Source organism: Capsicum annuum, chromosome 2, assembly GCF_002878395.1.
Source record: "Capsicum annuum cultivar UCD-10X-F1 chromosome 2, UCD10Xv1.1, whole genome shotgun sequence".
Taxonomy (NCBI): Eukaryota; Viridiplantae; Streptophyta; class Magnoliopsida; order Solanales; family Solanaceae; genus Capsicum; species Capsicum annuum.
In genome coordinates this window covers 98,625,746-98,647,845 of record NC_061112.1, presented here as the reverse complement: position 1 = coordinate 98,647,845, position 22,100 = coordinate 98,625,746, and the positions used below count along the sequence as shown (strand labels likewise).

Below are 22,100 nucleotides of genomic sequence, written 5' to 3'. Positions count from 1 at the left end.
ATTACATAAATATGATCGATATTAAATTATAACTTTGCTCTTAAACTTTGACAATACACAAATATAATTTTTAACTATTTAAAATTACATAAATATGATCTTCGATCCTACGTGGTAAAACGTGTATTCAACACGCAAAATTGAGCGCGTCCAACTTAAAATCTAAGGATATAATACATAAATATGATCCTAAATTTAACATCAAATTATAACTTTGACCTTAAACTTTGATAGTGTACAAATACGACCTTTAGCTATCAAAACTGCACAAATATAACCTTTAAATGACTTTTCACTATTATTTTTTCATTATTTTCGGCTTAAAAATGAAAATGATATCTAATTTCTTGTCATTGCGGAAAAAAAGCAATATTGAAGATTTATTAATTAGGTAGGTCAACTTATATGAAAAAATCGTGCAGGTATATATATTTATTATAAAGCAAAGGGCGAATTTATATTATATAATATATCTAAATATAATTTATTTAAATATTAAATTAAAGATGAAATTATACTAATAATAAATAAATTTTAATAAAACGTTATTAAATTAACATTATTAAGGATAGTAGTAGTAGTATATTTAATTAATGTTATCAAATTAACGTTATTAAAATGCTACTTATTAAATTAATGCAGGACGGACCTACGTGGTTGCCATGGTGTTCACCCGAACTCCCTCGATAAAAAAATTATATTGTATATATAAGATAAAAAAATTTATATTTATGTATGTATATTAATGTTGAATCATATGAAACAAGACACTTAGATAGCCCAGTGGTGTTATTTGCTCTTCTTGGGCGCTTCCTTCAGCCTATTGCGCGGGTTCGATCCCTGTTAGGTGCTGCTGCTATAGAAATAAATAAAAAAATAAATAATAATAATAATAATAATAATAATAATAATAATAATTGGTTTAATAATAATAAAAACGACGTCGTTTTAACACAAAAAGCAAAACTTTGATAGTGCACAAATATGACCTTTAACTATTCAAAATTACACAAATATGACCTCCCTCCAAGTCGGCCCTTTTAACGACGTGGCACCGTGTGATTGAATTACCTTTCCACGTAGGCACGAGTGAAAGGTGCTATTTGTGCACTATCAAAGTTTAAGGTCAAAGTTATACCTCCAAGTCGGCCCTTTTAACGACGTGACACCGTGTGATTGAATTACCTTTCCACGTAGGCACGAGTGAAAGGTGCTATTTGTGCACTATCAAAGTTTAAGGTCAAAGTTATAATTTGATGTGAAGTATAGGTCATATTTATGTATTATATCTACAGAAAAACAGTGCGTTTATTTCCAAGTCTTCAATTTATGGTGCGGTTATTTCCAAGTCTTCAATTTATGACAATCCATCTACTATACAGTTTTATTCCAGAGGTTATTTTCAAATATTGAATTTGTGACTATTCGATCACAAGTGTTTATTGCACAATCTTATTTCATATGCTATTTTTAAATCTTGAATTTCCGATGGCATTTTAATCACACGAAGAAAACTTTATTGTTGCTTCGAGATTTCACTTCAATGAGAGAAATATAAAATGTCATTTTGTAATTTTTTTTTTCCCTCTCTTATTTAATCATGAATCTGAATTGCTACTCAAATTATAACTTTTTAAGATAAAAAAAAGTACATTTATATCTAAATTTTGAGTCATAACAGATATTTCTTTACAAATAGTCAAATTAATTTCGAATCCTTTTATTTGTAAAATTTATGTAACATAAAAGGGAATTGTCTAATATTTTTCTCAATAGTTGATACCTCAAGGAAAGTTTAAGCTAATAGGCATATTTAAGTATTGAAATTATTTTTGTAGATAAGAAATTTCATGTTTTTGATAAATCTTGTTAAAACTTGTACCAACAAATTTAGTAAAAGATGGTAAGTTTTTTTTATACTAAGTTAAATATCCTTGAATAGATTTAAAAATATACAAATTGAAAAGCATCTACATGAAAAGGTACGACTGATGAAAATAATAATGAGAAGGGATTGAGGGACGATACATAATTCAAGAATTGGCAACTTTCTCATTTGGTGTCTCTGTATTGAAAGTCTCATAAATAAGAAAGTCCATTATATGGACTGAGTAAATTTAAGATAGTAGACTTTTTTCCATATTTTTGTTATAAATATATTTATATTATAGTGAATGTCTATCAAGATCTAATAAGATTTAGTTGATATATATCATGATTTGAAGTATTTGTCTTCAGAAACTAGGAATATTTTTCCAATCTAGTTAATATCTATCAGAATTTGAAGTATGTGTGTTTTAGTCAGAAACTAAAAATATTTTTTTTCTATAAATAGAGGGGTTTTGTGTATAATAGAACAATATGATGATCTCTATCCTAAAGAGAAATAAGCCTCCTCTCTTCTCTCTCTGTTTATTTTTACTTTATATTTTATTGTTGTTCTTTATTTATATTTCATAACACGTTATCAGTACGAATCTCTACCATTACCATTAATTTAATTTTGAAAAGAAGAAAATTGAATCGAAAGATGGAGAAGATAAAATCGCAAGGTTATGCGGTCATCATGATTTGGTAGACACATCTTTTATAATTTCTTTTATAATCACGGCATATAATGGTCATTATAATGATTTGCTTAAAGTGGTCTTTGGATATATATACTGTTAGCATTCAGTTTTGTTAATCGTGAAGAAATTAATTAGTATAATATTAGTTAATACATGATTTGCTCTTTGAGATACAAGCCATTAGACCTGCTGCGGTTGTTTTCTTCCTTACGAAACTCTATTGGTCACGGTAAACTCATGGTTGTGGATAACTCGTTGATCTTTTACAGAAGTAAATTGGTAATCCATTTCAATTAATTTTTATTTTTGATGATTTGCAAAACTCATCTTTATTACATAATAATTTGATTATTTAATCTCTTACCCCTTTTAGTGATTATTACATTCATTATCACTTGCATGCTGATATTGTTTGACGATAGAATTTATATAGTGCTGCAGTTTGACGTGTAAGTCTGAGAGCATATTGTGAAAGATTAAATTAGAGTTCCCTGCTTTATCTTAAAAGATTTAATGGTATTAAATTAGAGAGATTAAAGAAAAGGGAACAAGTTACAGTGTCAATAGGCCAATGGATATTGAGAAAAAATTTCTTTCTCTGTTTGTATTCGTAATGCATATATCCTTATATTAATATTTTTTGTAAAAGGTAAAAGTTTTTATTTTATTATTATACGGTTTTAGGTTTGTTCATATTAACTCATGTTCATCATTATTTTTTAGAGTGTTATATTCACACTGTAACAATTTATATAATTTTAAATTGATGATATAATGGCGACTAAAGCAATCGATTTATGCCTAAGACGTCTTTAAATGGATAAGACATTGAGTTTGAATCTCAATGCACCATATTGATAAAATAATGATGGCTAAGACAGTCGATTTATGCCTAAGACGCTTTTAAATTGATAAAATGTTGAGTTTGAATCTCAATGCATATGTTTTTGATAAAAAGACATGAATCTGTCCCATTGATTATGCTCCATTCCAACAAGGGAATGCGGTAGCAATATATGATAAGTTTAAAAGATACAATTTGCTTCATTCTTGAAGTGAATGTGGTAGCAATATATGATATATGCCTCAATTTGCTCCTAAAGTACCAATATCATGAAAGAGGTTATAAACTATCAAAATTTGATAGGTTTAAAGTATGATTATATTCTATTTCTGGGGAATGAGAAGCATATTAATGTAAACGTGCACTTGATTATGGTGGTATTACAACTCACCTCCGAAAGAGGTAGAATAACTGAGAAAAGTTATTTTGAAATCTATTTCTAAAGTAGTAATGTAATAGTAAATCTGAAATTTACTAAAGTAAAAGCACATGTCATGGTAAACTTGAAGTTTAATAGAATAAAGTTCATAAATTGACATGAACAATTGTGTCATCCCAAAGATGTGCATACTGAGTATTGAACATATATTGAAGAATTAGAAAATTCTTCATTACTTTTAATGTTGCTATAAATTGGTTGGACCAACTAATATTGGGATTGGATCCCTTAAAATCTGACAAGTATAAAAGGTGAATATGAGCCCGTTCACCAGTCATGTGATCAATTAAGATGCATCAATATAAGATGATCATATATGCGTTTATTGTCAACCTATAGTTTGACATTCATAAAGTTGTTTGCTTAATAAAATTGAGTGAAGAGCATAACTTTCAGATTGTGCAATCAAGATAATTCATCTTGATGAAAATGGTTTGGCATTGAATGCCTTCAATAAATAGTTAAACCATTAAGAACAAAAAGTTTTATGTGTTGGTTTGAAATATTATATACAAAAGTACTTGAATGCATCAAACCAATAAATTATGATTAATTTTCTCTCAAAGTTGGTTCTAAGTCAGGAATCACACGTTGTCCATCTAATAGTTAATGTGCGGTATACGATTAATGAATATATCATGATGCACAAAAGATGAATTCCTCAAAGAAGATGAGGATGGATGTTAGTTTTCCTAACACAAAGGGAGATTATAAGCAGCTATGAAATATGTTAGGAATTATCATAAGATCCTCATTCATAAGATAATTCAAGTCAAATGCCAAAAGCATCTCATATTTAAGCTGCAAGTGCTCCTATTTTGTGTCCTTGAAGGACAAAGTCTATTTATGCATGAAGCATGGTAGACTAATCGGTTCTAAATGAAATAAGGAGCAAATAATCATAATAAGAAGACAATGTGCTCTTAAAGAGCCTACGACATAACACTTCATGAAACCTTATGAGAGGTTCAGGTACCTGAAAATAATGAAGTCATGAGATCTCAAAATGTTATGTCTTACTGTGAACTGATACGAAATGATATATCATTAATATCTTTGATACAATATTAGAGCAGTATTGCGAAAGATTATGAGGATCCAAATTCTACGTTTATTTAAGCATGCTGACGTAGAAACATTTATCAAGTAACCTGAAAGGATGCATTTTGGTAAGCGGAAAACTTATTTGATTTGCAGTTCAGACACTTGAAGATGTCACACTTGACATATTGGATATTGTCACTTAACAATAATCTATATGAAAATCCTAAAGGATTCAAAAAATGTCTTAACCATATAAAGTTTTTGGGAAACTTGTTTATTATCTTTATAAGGGATAAATTGATGGTTTGAAAATCATTAAAATTCTTGGAGAGTTTTCAAAATCAATAAGATTATTTGCTGAAATGAGAAACATACCGAATTGGATTGGTCCTGAAGTACCATATCTTAGTCCAATTAGTGTACTAATGTATCTTGCAAATACTACAATGCATGATATAGCCTTTCGGTTATTTTGTTAGCAAGTCCTGATTTTGTTGGTTATGCTGATATTGGGTACTCATCTAACCCGCATAAAGCTCGATCTGAAACAGGCTATGTATTCATATGTGGTGGTACTGCTATATCTTGGAGATATACAAAGCAGTCTATCATAGTCACTTCATCGAATCATGCTGAGATAATAGCTATTCATGAAGCGAACCAAGAATGTGTATGGTTGAGGTTCATGATACATCTCATTCGAGAAAAATGTAGTTTGAAATGTGACAATGTACCCATAATTTATACAGAGATAATACAACATGCATAGCACATCTTAAGGAAGGATTCACAAAAGGAGATAGAACGAAGCACAACCCATCAAAGCTTTTCTACATACATAAGCTACAAAAGAATGGTGATATTAACGTATAACAGATTTGTTCAAGTGACAATGTGGTTGATTTAATCACCAAATCTCCTCCAATTACAACTTTCAAGAAGATGGTGCACAAGACAGGGGATGCAAAGGTTCAAGGATGTTCTCATTAGGGGGAGCAAATAAGCGTTGCACTCTTTTTTCCTTTCAAGGTTTTGTCCCACTGAGTTTTACTTGTAAGATTTTTAATGAGGCATCCTATATACGTATTGTTAGAGATGTGTACTCTTTTGCTTCACTAGATTTTTTTTCCACTGAGTTTTTTTCTAGTAAGGTTTAAACGAGTCACATTATCCATCTAGACATTCAAGATGGAGTTATAAATGTATTTACATTATAGTGAATGTCTATCAAGATCTAATAAGATCTAGTTGATATCTATCAGGATTTGAAGTATCTGTCTTTTAGTCAGAAACTAGGAATATTTTTTTTATAAATAGAAGGGTTTTGTTCATTGTATAATAGAACAATCTGATGCTCTCTCATTCTAAAGAGAAATAAGTCTCCCCTCTTCTCTCTCTATTTATTCTTGTCATTCTTGCTTTATATTTTCTTGTTGTTCTTTATTTATATTTCATAACAATTTCAATAATTTTTTTCGGAAAACAAAAAATCAATAATGATCGAGTTAGCTCCCTTGGCTTGCTTTAGTTATGCACTAAGAATCCGTTTGAATAGGATTGGAATTTGATTAAATTAGTTTTTAATTTTTTTTTTAGTATTTGATAAAATTAGAAAATGCTTACAAAAAACTAAAAGCTAATTAAAAAAATAAAAAGTGACAAGATGTGTACCCTATTTTTTATTTTAGATTAAAATTTTTTTAGATTTGATCAAAATATTTACCTTTTTACCCTTATATTTTCCTTCAATTCCAACAATATTCTCAACTTGTAGCCCTTAAATATATTATTTTTCTTTCTTTTTCTCTTTGTCTTTTTCTTCCGATTTTCTCTTCATTTTTCTCCTTTGTTTTCAATGAATCGTAGAGGTTTGCTCAAAAAAAGTATTTTAGAATTAAAAATTATAAATAATTTACCTTATTTGGGGAATTAACAACTTTAAGGATACTTAAGTCATTTTAACAATAAAAAAAGTACTTAACAACACTTATTTACCAAACACATCAATAATTTTTTTCAATTTCAATACTTTTATCCAAACACTTATCTGTTTAATTTATAAATATTTATTTTAAATTTGTAATTATTTAAGCTAAAAAATTATTTTTATAATTCTATTCAAATAAGCTTTAATAAACAATTATTTTTAAATTAAAATTAAAATTGAGAAACTTAATTGGCTTTAGAAAATTACTCCTAAATCATTTAAAATGGAGTAAAAATAACCGTTATTGGTTTTTTAGCTTAAAAATATTTTTCCGTTAAACTTTTGGCTCAGGAATATCTCTCTCTCAAATAGAATGACATTAACCACGCCATGTAAATAAAAATATCATATGAACAACCCACATTAACATCCACATGAAAAATCACCCAATTTAATACCACTAATCATCAACCCATTTTTTATCCAGTTAAAATTCAACTCCGACCAACCTTCAAATTTATTTTTGTCAGACATTTGAGTAGTACAGATTCAATTCTTATTGTGTTTGTTAAAAAAATAGCACCCGTTTAAAGTTGCAACTGAATTTTCTCTTAAAAATAAGTGAAACTTATGTTTACTGTGTTGCATTGCTCACAGGAGCACAACAATAACTGTTATACAAGTCTCGTAGGTTCAAGAAATTGACAGAGTTGGATTCTATTGAACTCGAGATCACGAGGATGTTTCAGTGTTATCAGTTAGAAATCAAAATTTAGAGATGTTTGCAAGTGAAGTGATAATCCCCTTCGACATGAAAAGGCTAGTCTCAGACCTAATATCTGAGGAAAAAACCAAGACTAACAGCTTAAACAATAGGGAAGAGAAGTTATCTTTGAAAGATTGGTCAACTTGAGTTTTAAATGGATAAAAAATGAATTGACAGTTAATGATTTAAATGGGGTGATTTTCCATATGGATGCTGACATAGACTGATCATATGACATTTTTATTCACATGGCATGCTTAGTGTCATTTATTTAGAGAGATATTTTTGAGCCAAAAATTTAAGGAAAAAGGACATTCTATGACCTTTTTAAAAAATAATAGCACAATTACAGCCCAAGTTTGACATTTGGACAAATAATGTTCAGTCGGCTAAACAAATGTCATTTTATGACCATTTCCTAATCTTTCTCAATTTGGGTCATTTTGATCCACTTAGTCCATATACGATACTGATAAAGTCTATATACAGTACTGATACAATATTCAACTTGGACAATTCGGTCCTTTTAAAAATATTTCAATTTTTTTTTACTATAAATTTTTAAATTGATCAAATATTCTCCTTTTTTTTATTGTTTAGAAATAATAATTAAATTATATATAAAAAAATATAATTATTAAATAGAATATAAATCTATATAAGATATATGTATAGAAATTGTATAGTTTTATCAAATATGTATATGTACAATATATGGAAAGTGTATACAAATTATATAATTGTTGTATAAAACATGTAAAAAAAAAGTATAGTTATTATATAAATTATGTATCAAAACTGTATAATTTCCGTATAGAATATTTATTTATAAGATTTGTATAAAACCTGTATAAAAGTTGTGTTAAAACGATATACAACCAGTCAGTAAATTAAAATAGCTACAAAGTGAAATTTAAATTTCATGATCATTTTCAAGAAAATAGTTTAATTTGAAGTGCAAATGTACAGTTATTATATAAATTATGTATCAAAACTGTATAATTTTCGTATAAAATATTTATGTATAAGATTTGTATAAAACCTGTATAAAAGTTGTGTAAAAACTGTATAGAACCAGTCAGTAAATTAAAATGATTAGAAAGTGAAATTTAAATTCTTGGGCCATTTTCAAGAAAATAATTTAATTTGAAATGTCGTTTCTATCCTTTCCCCAAAATTTAATGAAGGGATATTTTAAGCCCGAAAACTAAGAGAGGTACTTGTGCTTCATTTCGGATCATTCAGGGCCATTTTTGTCCCTTTTCCGTTTATTTTATAAGAGGGCAAGAGATCTCATTTCATCGAAAAAATATTATCTAGTGCTTTTACCTTAACCGACATTTGAACTCTCATTGACAGGCATGGGCAGAAAATACAACGCAAGATTGAAGTGTCAAAACCTTGATCAGCATCAACGCTACTACAAATTTATCAGTTGATCAATTCATCTTGTTTCAAAAATATTCCTTTTTTTACTTTGAACCGTCTAAAAGGGTACCAAATGTACAAACCTAGATGTACAAAGATAGAGGATAGGACTGCTCAATTAATTATACTTGTATGGAACAGAAAATTTTGGCTACGTATCCCTATCAGGAGCAAACCTTGCAGCTCTTCCTACAATGACCTACAGAACCATAAGAACCCACCATGTATAGAGGATTTTTTTCACATTCACCAACAGCAGCCCAGTGAGAGCAGCTCGGATTTTGATCTCTGCACTCATCAGATGGTGTCTCAAAGGACCTCACATGAATCCATTTGGTAGCAGACCACTTCTCACCTTCAATAACAGGGCAGCTTCCATGCAAGCTTAGAGGATCAATTGTTGCATCAAGATGCAGACTGAAAAACAACAATGCATCACCCTTCCTAGGTTTCACTGCAAAAAAGATATGAAAATATTGAAATGTGAAAAGCTAATGACAAACTTCAATTCAATTTTACCGTACTAACAACAATTTTCATCTCGTAAGCATCTTATGGTGGTCTGTGAAACAGGATGAGGTGTTTTGTACTGATTCTTCCACCTTCTACGGAAGTCCTTGAGATCCTTTTCTCTATATGGAGGGAATGACAAAAAGGCAGTGGTAAGCTGATGGTGAAATGGTTAATTACTGAGATTTCTCTCTACCTCTAGCCAACGAGAAACACTACCAAAATGGTAATGACTATGCAGTCCAGTCAGACGGAGGAAGAAAGGACTCATGCAGCAAAATAAAATTCATCGACCATTAGGATCTCATGCAAAGAAGCACATTATTAAGTCGTTTGCACAGTTGTGGAGATTATACCATACAGCAAGACATTTCCATGGACATGTTATTTGGTACCTTTTGGAAAAAAGGAACATGTTATTGCTGCTAATTGGGAAAAAGGAACATGTTATTTGCATTGTAAGCCCAAGCAAATGCTCCATTACAGAGAATCTGCAAGAGCACCTTCTTTATCTTCTTCCCTAGTATCCCGCATCATGAGTCCAAATAAATGTACTTACAAAACAACGGATAACACATGAATACTGATGCGACCTCCATAAATACATAGATGTCATACTCAGATTATTCATGATGTGAGGCGTACCTGCATATCCATTTTTAGCACAATCCGACCAGTCATCACCCTTTGGCTGAGATTTTTTTTCCTGTAAGTTTCCCAAAGAAGAGGAAAAAAAGAAAATACTGCATCAAAATCGAAGGCATAACAGAAAAGGATTATTAATCATACAATATTGATCACCTCTGATTTAGGAAAAACGGTTTCCCCACCCTTCTCAATATCTGACAAGTACATAAGAACAGTAGCCACCCGATGACCACCTAGCTCTTGATTGACTTTGTCATGAAAATAATCGAAGTGTGGTTCGTACTTTTGGCCATTTTCATAATGCAGTATTTGAATAGATTCCCCATTCTCTGTATTCCAACTTAATAAAGTAAGAATCTTGCTAATGCTTATATATACATATACTATGAAAGCCACTCAACATCATTGAAGTACTGTAGTACCTTTAGGAAGGAATGTCCACGCAGCTATCCTAGCCTCTATATTAGCCACTACTTTATCCTTATCAAGAAAAAAAAAAACAAAGTCAGTGGTCTTTTTCATCAAAAATTATTTACAGACTAATATGAATCCACTAAGGGAAAGTTTTGAAAGTGGAGAAGTAATGTGACATAGCTACAGATTCAGGAATTTAATTTCTATATGAGATAGAGACAGTTGAATTTCCATATAGACAATATGAGGACATGAAATTACAAGCATGCCCAACTGAAGAAATAAGCAGGAAAACTTCAGGAAGAATATATAATCTGAAGGAAGTCATTGACTCAACCTGAAGGGGTTTTGAAATGACAGGCCATCTCTAAAGAGTTTCTAAAACCATTGAATGTCAGCAGCACAATGCTCGAGTGGTCTCCATTACTCAAGTATAGATCACTGAGTGTTCACAATATGCCTGATTCACTCAGTGGTACATGATTAAGGATGATGCTCAATTTCATATAGAATACATATGAACTATCAGAACTCTGAACTCTGAAGTACATGTCAAAGTATGGTCTAAGTTCTCAGTCATGTAACAACTGTCCAGTTCCAATCATTCCGCAGTATCATACTTGGCGTGTTGTTTTCATTGACAACTATACCAGAAGCTAAATCCTTAATTCATCTTCAGAAATGACATTAGTATCTAAAAGGGAACTGAAATACCTGAAACAGTACAATTTTCTGGATATAAACTTAAATCAATATTTTCCATTTAAGTAGTTTTAACAGGGTTAAACCTTAACCAGACAGGGGACATTTGGGCAAGGTCATTACTCATTATTTAACTTCAACTAGGTAACACCACATGCACTTAAAGCATACATCGGTGTTTGCGTCAAGGAGTTCCTCAGAGAATTCGCCAATCTCAAAATACATAACTAGATTACTTTGACATTTGCAAAATGATAGATCAAAAGAACATTTTACTTGCAGAACTGGTATTCAAAAATGAGAATCCTGACAGTAAACTGAATGTGACGGGACCAAATTGACTAGTTAGATGAAATAAGCAACAAGCCACACATTTGGTCATAAGCAGTGACATAGAGATAAGTACCATGGCAATCGATCATATGTTGATATAGTTCATTATCATTCGACAACAAGATTAAAGTACCACTGTCTAGTCTCTTCCTATCAAAGCAATAGGCATATTGAAAATATGCTCTCGCTGTGAAAAAGTAGATCATACCCTACCACTATCAAAATGTTTGGGTCAAATAGGCCAAGTTCCACAATACCACAACTTAGACCCTTCACCGGGAATATTAACAAAAGATGCTCCGCCAAGTTTATAAGGAAGTTTTAACACTAATTCCTTATTAAACTGACCGTTAGAAAATTCCAGTGCTAAAGATCTAGATAATTTAAATCTAGTTATCCAGTGATTATTTTTGTCGTGTAACTAATGAGGTTCACAACCAATTGAAGAGGCTTCTTTATGAGATTCGTCACCTCTTTCTGTTTTGCTTTGTTTCTTACTGGTGTCTGTTACCCGCTTTAGGCCCAGTTAATCCGGATTCATGCTGCGTAAGGCTAATTAAGGAAGAAAGCACTCCCTAACATGAATTTTTCCATTCACAAGGCTCAAACCAGACAAGCAAGGGTACCATGACTGATCACCATCGATAAAAAACGAATCTTTCTAGCTCACTGGTTAAGGATGGAGGGATCCTATCCATTGATATATCACAAAAAAGGGAAGAAAAGCATCAACATTTGAAATTGCAGACAAAGTAGGATTTTGTGAACCTGTCCCTTGCTAAGAAACATGCCGGAGCTTGTCCGAACCTCACTCTCAATGCTCTTTCCTGATTCATTGTCAGCCACCATAGACTTCTCCAGCTTATCTTTAGCCTATTCATTCAAATTCCAAAAGAACACAAACAACATCAAGAGAGTTTTCATTTTTAGATTAACTTTAATCAAAAGAGAGCACGGAATTCGACAATATCAACTACCTAAGATTAAGACTTCATTGTTATTGCTATGCAATCAATGTGTCCAATGTTCATCACGAGTCTTTGTTCTGGTTAGAGATTTATTGATCCTAACTTGCGTTTAAATGTTTCACTGACTAATCTGGGATTGAAGAGTAGTTTATTGATTGATACATTTATAAAATGTAAAAGCTCTCAGAAAGAGCTACTAACATGCATTCATATTTTTGATAACCGTGATTTCCAGGCCAGCTTTCGCACACATCGACTAAATCGACATGATACCTCCCACCTCCTACCACCAACAACTAAAAACATGCATTTCTATTGCTGTACCATATAAGGAAAGGAAAAAAACTAACCAGAGTGATGAGATGATCGCATTCCTCATCAGTCAAAAAATTCCTATATATAAAAGCCCTGCACAATTAATATCAATTAGACACGGCACAATGCATTTACATAAACAAATAAACCAAAGAGAGAGAGAGAGAAACCAACCTCGGGCGCCATGAGATTTGCGTCACCCGGGTCGGATCAATTGTAGGGGAGGATCCACCAGTTACCAATTTCAGCACCGACGATTTTCTGAAAAGAAAAAAAATAACGTACATTTTAAGAAAAAAGAATTATGAAGATATAAATATAAAGAGAAATGGAAATCGTACGTTTTTTTATCGGCATTCCATCCGGAGAATCGAAGAGAAGAAGGACGAGACAGATGAGGGAAAATGGAAAGGAAAAAGAGAGAAAAGAGAAAGAGGAGAGAAAGTTGACGGTCCATTGGCAAGTTACCAATGATCTTCGTGTTTTGGGGTTTAATTAATATTTCTTCCTGCCCAAGGGTGTTCCCTCCCCGTTCTCTCTATTTATTTTGTGTCTCGTTTTTTCAATTATATTTATTATGGCTCCAACAGTCCGAATAATTACTATTTTCATTTTATTTTAGTTAATTCTCCTTTATAAAATATTTATTTCAATTTAATAATCTTATTGATAAAATTAAAAAAAATAATATATTTTTTTAATAATATTTTTATCATTAAATGACTAAACAAGTTATATATATTTAAATTTATATTTTTAAACTAAAATTAATTTAATAAAATAAATATATAATAAATATTTTTCTTAATAAATATGTTAAATATATAGGAGATAACTAATACGGAACGAGGGATATCTCACCTCACATCAAATAATGCAATGATTTCAATTCAGATTATTGGAATTGAAAAAGACAAAAAGGAATTGAACAAGTGGCAGGTCGTTACCGTAAGTATTAGGGTCCCTGGTCTAAGTTAATACAGTTGTTATTTTCAAAGGTTTGCGTGGTCCGCCCATTGAATTTCCTTTTCCGTGGTTCAAGTCAATGTCTTCTTCCAGAACTTTCTCCCAACTACTTGCTTTATTTTTCAAAAAATTCATTTTTCTCACTGTTTTATTTTGCTTTTAATTCTGATCCATTTAATAAGTTTTTTCAAAAAAATGATTAATAGTATTTTTGGATAAATATAGTAGGAAATATATGTAAAAAACACATTATATATTAAAATACAGCCTGTTATTTTTATAAAATCAAATAATAGCTTACAACTTATTTAAGTTTTCATAATTAACATTAAAATATTATATTCTCTAATGCTTATTTTAATATTAGGTCAAACATATTCTCTTATATTAAATAACTATTTTTAATGTTTTTTTTCTATTTTATTTAAAAATTATATAAGAGAATATATTAAAATTTTAATTAACTTTTTTCATAGAATCATACTAATTCATACATAAATTGATTTTAAATATATTTAAATTCGTTTTATGGGTATTTAACTAATTGAAAAAAGGATCTATTGAATGAACGTTTTAATGAATCATAACGTTAAAGGATTGTCTCTATGTCTTGTTTTATATACGTCAAAAATAGGACATCAATTTAATATAATAAGCAAGAAATTTCTTTTAGAGTGATTTGTCTGCTTGATGAGGACATTTACTATCTCAAATAAAGGGAATCAAAAGAATTAATAAAAGTTAACATGATATGTATTGTAGTAATTTAACATGAGGTGGTTAATATTATATTTTAAATAAGTTGTTTAAACTAATTCTAACATGTTATTAGTAAATAATTATGTTTTCATAAATTATATGTATTGTAAATCTTTGTAATAATATGTCTCATGTGAAGTTTTGAAATTATGGATGAATCGCTTATTGTGATTGATAGATAAACACCTATTTAAATTTATGAGTATTTTTTATTATTATTTTACTATAATATAGTACTAGTTACTTTATGCAATTAAATGTGTGGTCAAAATTAATTTCACTTTTTTTTTATATCTTTTATGAAAATATATATTAGTATTTGCACATCCTTCTATAAATTACGCCTCCCTTTATTTTAGTTTGTATTATTTTGATTTGATATCAAATTTAAGATATATAAAAAAAAAAATTTGCAATGTTTCAAATTATTTTTAAAATAAATAAACTTTAAATAGAAGAATATATCTTTGTTAACTTTTTGACAAATAAATGAAATTCAACATGACTACAATATTGATAATGTTATAAAATACTAATCAAATAAAATTGTCAATTTTTTTAAGAATTAATTACTAAAGAAAAATATATCATTTAAATTGAGATATTGAATGTATTAAAATAGGCATTCTGTCATAGTGCATTTAATTTAATTTTTTGATTTTTCATCCGATGTCTGATTCCCGCATTGGAGCCCCGACTAATTCGGATCGCGCGTTGCAAGACCCATTAAGGTGGCAGCGCTCTCAATAGAGTTTTCTCCATATCCAAGGTCAAACCCTGGACCTCTGATTAAGGGTGGAGCGGCCACATCCACTGCACCACAACTCATGTTGGTGTATTTAATTTTTTTCACTACACATTAAAATAGACTTCTTGTTAGATATGTGATGAAAGATTAAATCATCAATGACATTGAAAAAATTCTAATGAAATAACTATTCTATCTAATTTTTTCATTTAAAGAAAGTTGAAGTGGGATCCACATAAAAGATAATATGAAATTATTAAGAAAATTATGAAAAAAAAAGGTTACACCCTTGGTCATATTTGTAAGTATTACCTTAAACTTTTATTATCAATAATTTTAGGTAAAAATAATAAAAAAAATAACAATGAATGTTACATGCAAAATTAAGTTGCCTATTATGTGAATTTAGTGAAGAGGAGAGAAAGCTTGTCTGGATATCATAGTTGAAAAAAATATTTAAATAGGATAAACTTCAAATATAATTTCTCTTTATATATAAAGCTGTTGTTTCCATTTGATTCAAGTATATTATTTTAATTTACATTTAATAAAAAAATTATCACATAAATTCTCGTATCATAATAAAGTATGAATAAAATTCACTACTTAAATTACTTTTTAAGGTTTAACAAATTAAACTATTTTAAAATTGTTTTAGATATCGTGAAAAAGTTCAACTTGAAATAATTTTTGAATGATGTGAATCATGAATAGATGAATGCCATGTAGATGTTTGTTACTATCTCCATTTCAAAAATAAGGACCTATTTTTCGTTTTAATTTGTTTAAAAATAAAGAACTATTCCTTTTTTAAAAGATATTTAATTTCAACTTTTACATGTCATGTTTAGGACCACAAAATAAAAAATATTTTGATACATTTGACATAACTTTAATTTATGATCACAAAATATAACTTTTTTTTTATATTCATTGTCAAGTTAAAATATGTCATTCTTTTTTAAATGAATAAAATAATATATTTTTTATTTTTTTACTCTACTAAATAATTTACTATAGTCGAATATGCAAAGAAAAAATTTAATTCTACTTGCATGTGCATATTTCATTTGAATAAAAATAAAATAAACATTTCACCACTTATAATAGAGAATAGAAATGAATATTGTGTATTAGGATGGACAAAAACATAAAAATATTTATAGAAAGTTGTGAAGAAGACTGTTGGATCCACATGAGATATTAATATATTATATAATTTTGGATAGGATTGACATTTACAAAAAGAGTTTTTTTTTTGGTCATTAAAAGTTAGGTTGTGTTTGGTATGATGGAAAATATTTTCTGAAAAATGTTTTTCAATTTTTCCTTGTTTGGTTGTATTGAAATGTTGGGAAAATATTTTCCACAACAACTCATTTTCCTCCATTTGATGGAAAATGACTTCCCTTATGGGTCAAGGGAAATCATTTTCCAGAAAATGACAAATGAGACTTATGACCCTACCCCTATCTCTTTTCCCCACCTCAACAACACTCATATTCACATGACTAAAAAAATTTATATTACTCGAAAATATTTTTCACTGTGCTTTACTTTAATTTTTCACTGCTTGAAATAAAAAAAAAGTGAAACCCAATTTTTTTCCATTTTCAATGTTCGTTGAATGTATTGTTATTTTTCATATTCATAGAGAAAAACTTACCTATATTACTTTTGCTAATTGCATATTTCATCTTGTCATCGATGTAACTTATTTCACAAGGTTGAATAAGCTTGTCATTCCGTTATATTTCTATTGATTGTGGTATCTTGAGATTGTCCTAACAAAATGTTGAAAAGTGTCTCTTATATTTGTTAATTAATAGTTGCTTAAATTTAGTGATTGTAGTACTTTAGAATTAGATATTGATATTATTTGTTATGCTTAAATTATTTCTTACAAATTGTTGAGTTGTTAGAGGCACTAATATATTAGTTAACAGTTAGTAGTAGTATTTTCTAAAAAATATTTTTTCACTCACCAATCGAACACTAGAAAATATCTTTCTAAAAAATATTCTCTACTCACCAACCAAACACTATAAAATATTTTTTGAAAAATATTTTTCACTCACCAACCAAACATGAGAAAATAAGTAGAAAACCAACTTATTTTTCAAGAAAATATTTTCTATGAAAAATATTTTCCATCATACCAAACGCACCCTTAATGTACAAACTTTGAGGTTTATAGAATAAGCAAACAATACACTTTTTTTTTAAATACCAGAATGTCCTTGATCGTTCCACCTACTCACTCTTCTATATAATAATAAATAAATAATAATAATGAGAGTATTATTTATCCTAATTATTTTTCATTATTACAAAAATATAAAAATTAATATACTGTAACATAACATAAATAATTAATTTTAGAGAAAATTTGAATAGTAAACGAAATCGAGTAATGTTTAGTTGATGACGCAAGAAATATGGCTTTTTATGCCTTAAATAATAAACTTGCTACTTAATATAAAGAATATTGAAATTTGCCCTTTATTTGATTCTAAATTACAAATATGTCATTGGTCGTCCTCCTACTCATCTTTCTATATAAACTAGATAGGTATGCCCGTGCTTTGCACGGATCCAACATGTAATTTTGCTATGAACCTAATATAATGATCAAGTTGCATATAAACAATAAATATAAACTAATTTTTGCATATTATCTAAAATAAATATATTTCAATATACAACAATATCACTATTGTGCACATAACATAAATCCCAAATGTATGTTTCATACAACCATGGAAATATTATACTACTGGATGCTCACATGACATTCACATATCAGAATTGTTGCCTATTTACTTTGTTACATATACTATTTATAAATTCTACAATAGTATTTGCATTTTTTCATGCCGTGATCAATCTCCTGAGCAGTCATGATCAAACACCTGTTTTAAATTAGATTTATTGATCAAATATTAATATTCTAATAATAACAATATTGTAATAAATTGTAATAACAAATCAACAACAATATAATCAGTATAATTCTGCAAATGAGTTCTGAAATAGGAGATGGAGAGGTTGTTAGGGAAAAATGGGTGGTAACGACCAGTTCTATGAACTTTCAACCCAATCTACAGAAGGGAATAAAGTTATTATTACCTCTTAGTCTTTTAAAATAGACTTTAAAAGGTCATCATCATAACATGGTGTGCATTAATAATTAATATCATTGGAAGTTCATATAAGATAATGGAGGGAAAAGCAACATAACTGTTAACACAATTTTGAATGTCACAAACTACATTTTGAGTAAAAACAATTAAGTCATCATTTCGCATGTATGCATCATTTCCCTCCAAAGGCAAGTGACATGCATATAGAGAAGTTTTTTTGACTTTAAAGACGAGAGTTTACTAAAATTATCTACTGATAGAGCTCTCAAAATTCAAATAATGTCCTAAGCAACAAACTCCTCGTGATAATTTATGCTTGGATCAAAAGATGTAAAGCAATAAGAGGGAAATGGAAACATTATTTACCTCAAGTTGCATAATCTCACACGCTAAGCTAAGATCTGCAATTGAAGGTTGGCCACTTCCAAGCAAAAATTGTCCTTTTTTCTGGAGCCAAATAGACTCGATCTTTGCAAGAGATGTCAAAAGAACTTTCACAGCTTCTGCTGCTGCTTGTGGATTCAAAGTCAACTCAAAAGGAGGAGAGAGAACAATACTAAAGACATATGCAACCAAACACATAAGAACTGCATCAGAAAAGTATTGAAAACAACTAAAAGAGTGGCATATTAAGATATCACCAAGTAGTAATCAGAGAACTTTAGGGAAGAGACTACTTATCAATAGTTGCATGGGCTCTTCATATTCGATGTCGTACCCGTGTTGGCTTCTCCAAAAATACACTACTTTAGGAGTATCTGATTTGCACTTGTTGACATTTTTGAAGAGTTCGAGCAACATAGCTTATCATAGTGATTTTAGTCATCGTTGTTGTTGAAGGAAAAAAGCCACCATCATTAAGGGGCTAGATTTCACAATTAGAGGCTTGAGAAAGGTCAATTGTTTCAATAGAGGAATCAACTGCTAAAGATGGCCTAAGAAACTTATAGGATAGCCTAAGAAACTTGCAGGACTACAACAACTGTCTTGCATTAGGCTAGCAACAAGAATCTCAACAAAGAGTGTTATGACAAGCAATTGCTCTTTTCTGAAATTGATTAGACAAACAAACTTCCTCGATTTATATACAGTTTTAACTCAGACATAGCCTTAACCTTAAGCATTTTTTGGTCCTAGTTCTCACAAATTTCAAGAAATCACCACTAATTAACTCAAGTAAGGTCAAGGTAAAGTAATCATAATCTAACTGGAAACTGAAAAAATATCAATATCTGATATAAGCACCAACACCACGATGCAAGTTAGAGTGATGCCAATCCAACACAGAATCTACCTTTGCTCTTTTGTATAAGTTAGTTGGGTACCTTCAATAGGATTGTACAAGAAGTGAGAGTTAAAAGAAGAAAGCAAAACTAACCAGAATATACAACCTAAGAGAGAGTACATAAGTCTGTCACTAAGAATGAAGATCTACAGTGTTCATAGGTATCATAGATATATATTTTTTTCTTTTTCTCATAAGTTGGTACTTGGTATAGTACAGAGACTCCAATTAACGACTTATGTTCATTCACTGTCATCTCTTCTCAGATTATGAAAGGCTAGTTTATTATTTTCATGATAAAAAAATATTTGACTAAAGTACATACTGAAAATAAGTAGTTGCACTTAGCAATGATCTGCAATTCTTGGAAATGCACAATCTAGATATTAAAGAATCGTATGACTGCAAGCACATATAACCAGTTAGCTTGCTTCAAACTTATCCAAGTTATAAAATTGCTCACATGAAACTCAGGAAAAGATAACATTGTCCTATCTCCACATGCATTTTCCATAGTTGTTACTTGTGCCGGCCTTATGCTAGCATACTACATACAAATCTTTACAGAAAATGTTCTAAACTTAACAGAATGAGCATTTCTTAAATTTGGTTCTTGTAGTATACAATCGCAGGTGGACACATAAAACTATAAACTTCTAGAAAATAAATGACTAAATATAAAGCTTTAAGATTTGTGTAAGTACAACATATACAACGAATAACAAACGTTAACAGCATTGCGATATTAGGAAATGCTAAATTTTCTATTCAGCTTAACAAAGAATCAATATAGAAGGATTCATATTCTCAACCACCCTATTCCGCATTATGCTACACCAAAATCTAAAAATATATATGAGTGTCCAGTCATGTAAGTTTTGCTTTTTATCCAACTACACTCGCCTGTTTCATAACACAATAGAGCTACCTGAAAGATGCTACTTTATATCCAATAACATATGGAACTATGCTAAGATGTGACACCACCTAGGCTTATAACCTAGTGGTACAAGTGAGATTTTTCCATGCAACAAATGTGGATCCAATTCTCACTAGTCTCACACCATTTCAACTTCCCATTTCCTTTTTCAATCCTGCTTATGTAACCAAAAAAAGTGTAATTGATTCTACTGTGTAAGCGGTTATAAATAAGTAAATAAAATTGAAAGCTTTACATGTCATGTACTGCGACCTCATATCCAGCTTTAATCAAGCTATCGACCATTCTAGATCCCATGTTTTTGAGTCTTATAAATCCAATTCTCTGTAGAAAATAATATAATCAGCAAACCTGAAATAAAAAATTTCAGGCAAAAAACATGAAATTTACTGTGACCATATGCGGCCGGAATAAAAAAGAAAACTTTATAGAGTGATCACTCTATAGAAAAGGAAAATAGAAATCGTCAACCAATTTTATGATCACCTGATAAATGAAAACAAAAAGAGAACTGGAAGAAGAGTAGATCGAAAGTTTCTTACACCAAAAAAAGATGAAAAGTAGTTACGAATTGGATATAAGGGAGAAGCTGAACAAATCAATTTATGGAGATCCAGAAGTGATCTCAGCCTAGAGAAAGTTAACTTAGCTATAAACACTGAGAAAGAGGATGGCGCTTTTGGTTTTATCATGCCACCTACTTCTTCAAATTGCATTAAGTTTGGATATTGTGCTGCTTTGTGCGACCTCGACCTGGAGAGGTTAAGAGGAAATTTTACAACACGTGGTAGTATAAAAATGAAATTATATAGAGTATACTGATATTTTAATAATTATAAATTTTGTCCGAGTTTAAAATAGAATACAGTACACGTTAGAAAGAAACTCATATTATCCACAAACATCATGATCGAAGTTATTATTGTATGTCAAATTCAGTTCATTTTACTACATATTTATTAATTAATCTGGTTCGCCAATTCATTTAATTTAACTTTGTAATAATTTAACTCTAATTTTATCATATTATCAAAATTTATGTAGAAAAATAAATGAGGAAAAAATAAAAATAAGAAAACAAAGCATTATATATATTTTTGCTGAAACATACTGCATCAATGATCACATATTAATTAATCAAAGAAGATACTCTAGCTGATAATCTGGAATCTCCATTTTCCTGTGATGCCATGTTTGAAGCTTCTTGAAACAGACAGTCTGTATTATTTTAACATGTATGAAAAAACAATATTTTAGTTCGAGAAAAGGCATCAAAACATGAAAATATAAAAATATAAAATAAGAACTCATCTCTAATTTTTCCATCCATACGGAGTCTTGAAAAAATTGG

At 29.8% G+C, this 22,100-nt stretch overlaps 1 protein-coding gene across 1 annotated transcript; it reads right to left on the bottom strand.

Moving 5' to 3' along the window:
* Positions 1 to 8,975: 8,975 nt before the first annotated feature.
* LOC107858795 (probable prolyl 4-hydroxylase 6) lies at positions 8,976 to 13,488 on the bottom strand. The gene is made up of 8 exons (XM_016703580.2): positions 13,250 to 13,488; positions 13,083 to 13,169; positions 12,944 to 13,001; positions 12,394 to 12,498; positions 10,599 to 10,656; positions 10,330 to 10,505; positions 10,174 to 10,234; positions 8,976 to 9,472 (listed from the first exon to the last, which is right to left on the bottom strand). Exons 1-8 carry the CDS (start codon positions 13,363 to 13,365, stop codon positions 9,183 to 9,185), a joined length of 951 nt encoding a protein of 316 aa, XP_016559066.2. The 5' UTR covers positions 13,366 to 13,488; the 3' UTR covers positions 8,976 to 9,182.
* Between the last annotated feature and the right edge of the window lie 8,612 nt (positions 13,489 to 22,100).

Excerpts from the sequence above, each read along its gene's own strand:
- LOC107858795 (XM_016703580.2), bottom strand. The coding sequence starts at position 13,365 with ATGGACCGTCAACTTTCTCTCCTCTTTCTCTTTTCTCTCTTTTTCCTT. Across the intron at positions 13,170-13,249 it reads TGGAATGCCGATAAAAAAAC|AAAATCGTCGGTGCTGAAAT; the intron begins GTACGATTTCCA and ends TTTTCTTTTCAG. Across the intron at positions 10,657-12,393 it reads TGTTTCTTAGCAAGGGACAG|GATAAAGTAGTGGCTAATAT; the intron begins GTTCACAAAATC and ends TTTCTTGATAAG.